The 990-nt window shown below is 64.0% G+C and overlaps 1 protein-coding gene across 1 annotated transcript in view; it reads left to right on the forward strand.

Moving 5' to 3' along the window:
- Positions 1-720: 720 nt before the first annotated feature.
- LPCAT1 (lysophosphatidylcholine acyltransferase 1) overlaps positions 721-990 on the forward strand; it is a 72,907-nt gene continuing 72,637 nt past the window's right edge. The window contains exon 1 of the mRNA XM_011964739.1: positions 721-843. Coding sequence (XP_011820129.1) covers positions 721-843 — 123 coding nt within the window. The remainder of the gene's footprint in view (positions 844-990) is intronic.

Below are 990 nucleotides of genomic sequence, written 5' to 3' on the forward strand. Positions count from 1 at the left end.
AGAGCACTCAGGCAGCATGTGGGGCCGCCTGGATCGCTGCGGTGCAGGTGCTGCCCTGTGGCTGGCAGGCTTTGTGTCCTGGGCTTTCTTGATGATCAGTTCTGCGAGGAGCCTTGCGTGGCCTTGGGTGCTGGGTTCTGGTTTTGGGGATCAGAGCAAGTGGCCACTAAAAGCCCAGGAGGTGGGTGCAACGCTGGTGGCAGGGCCACAGAGCTCACCCCATCTCTGTGGGTGTGGCACTTGGGACAGGTGCTGCTGCTAGGCATAGGCTGGGACTCTTACGGGGCAAGAACAAGGCCATGCAGTGGGTCTGGCCTGCCAGGGCCTTCTCTCTGCATGTTACGTGGATGGCACAGACCCCTGGCCCTCACCCAGGTCTCAGACACAGAAGGGTCTCTGCCTGCCCACTGCACTATGAGGTCCACAAGGGCGCAGGCAGGGTCATCGGAGGGATCGGGGCACTCCCTGCCATCTGCTGAGGATGGGGCCCAGCTGAGGCCTGCACAGCAGTGACATCCCCAGGAGCCAGGACCCTTGGGGTTTGGCCAGGTGACCCAAACCGGCTCTGTCTGGGTGAGGTCCAGTGGCCGTGCAGGAACCAACAGTGCCAGCCGGGGTGAGGAAGCCGTGAGCACTGTGACCGAACGCCTGCGTGGGTTCTTAAATCCACGCGTGTTCACCCGGAGGCAGGAGCCCATCCCACTCTCGCCCTGGCTAACTATGGGCCCCACCCTGGGGCTCCTCACAAGGCTCCCGAGCACCAGAGGCAATGCCCGCGCCAGAGGAGCTATGGGTGGAAAGGGCTGGGATCCCATCGCAGCCCCCGCAGAACCAGCACGGACAGTCAGGGCCCCTGTGTGCACCTCCTGCCTGGGCCATCCCTGCGGGGCCTGAAGCCTGGGAGGTTCTGAGGTCGGAGGGGTCCTGAGATCTGAGGGGTCCTGAGGTCTGAGGGGTCGTCAGGTCTGAGGGGTCCTGAGGTCTGAGGGG

Source organism: Mandrillus leucophaeus, unplaced genomic scaffold (genome assembly GCF_000951045.1).
Source record: "Mandrillus leucophaeus isolate KB7577 unplaced genomic scaffold, Mleu.le_1.0 Scaffold702, whole genome shotgun sequence".
NCBI classification, from domain to species: Eukaryota; Metazoa; Chordata; class Mammalia; order Primates; family Cercopithecidae; genus Mandrillus; species Mandrillus leucophaeus.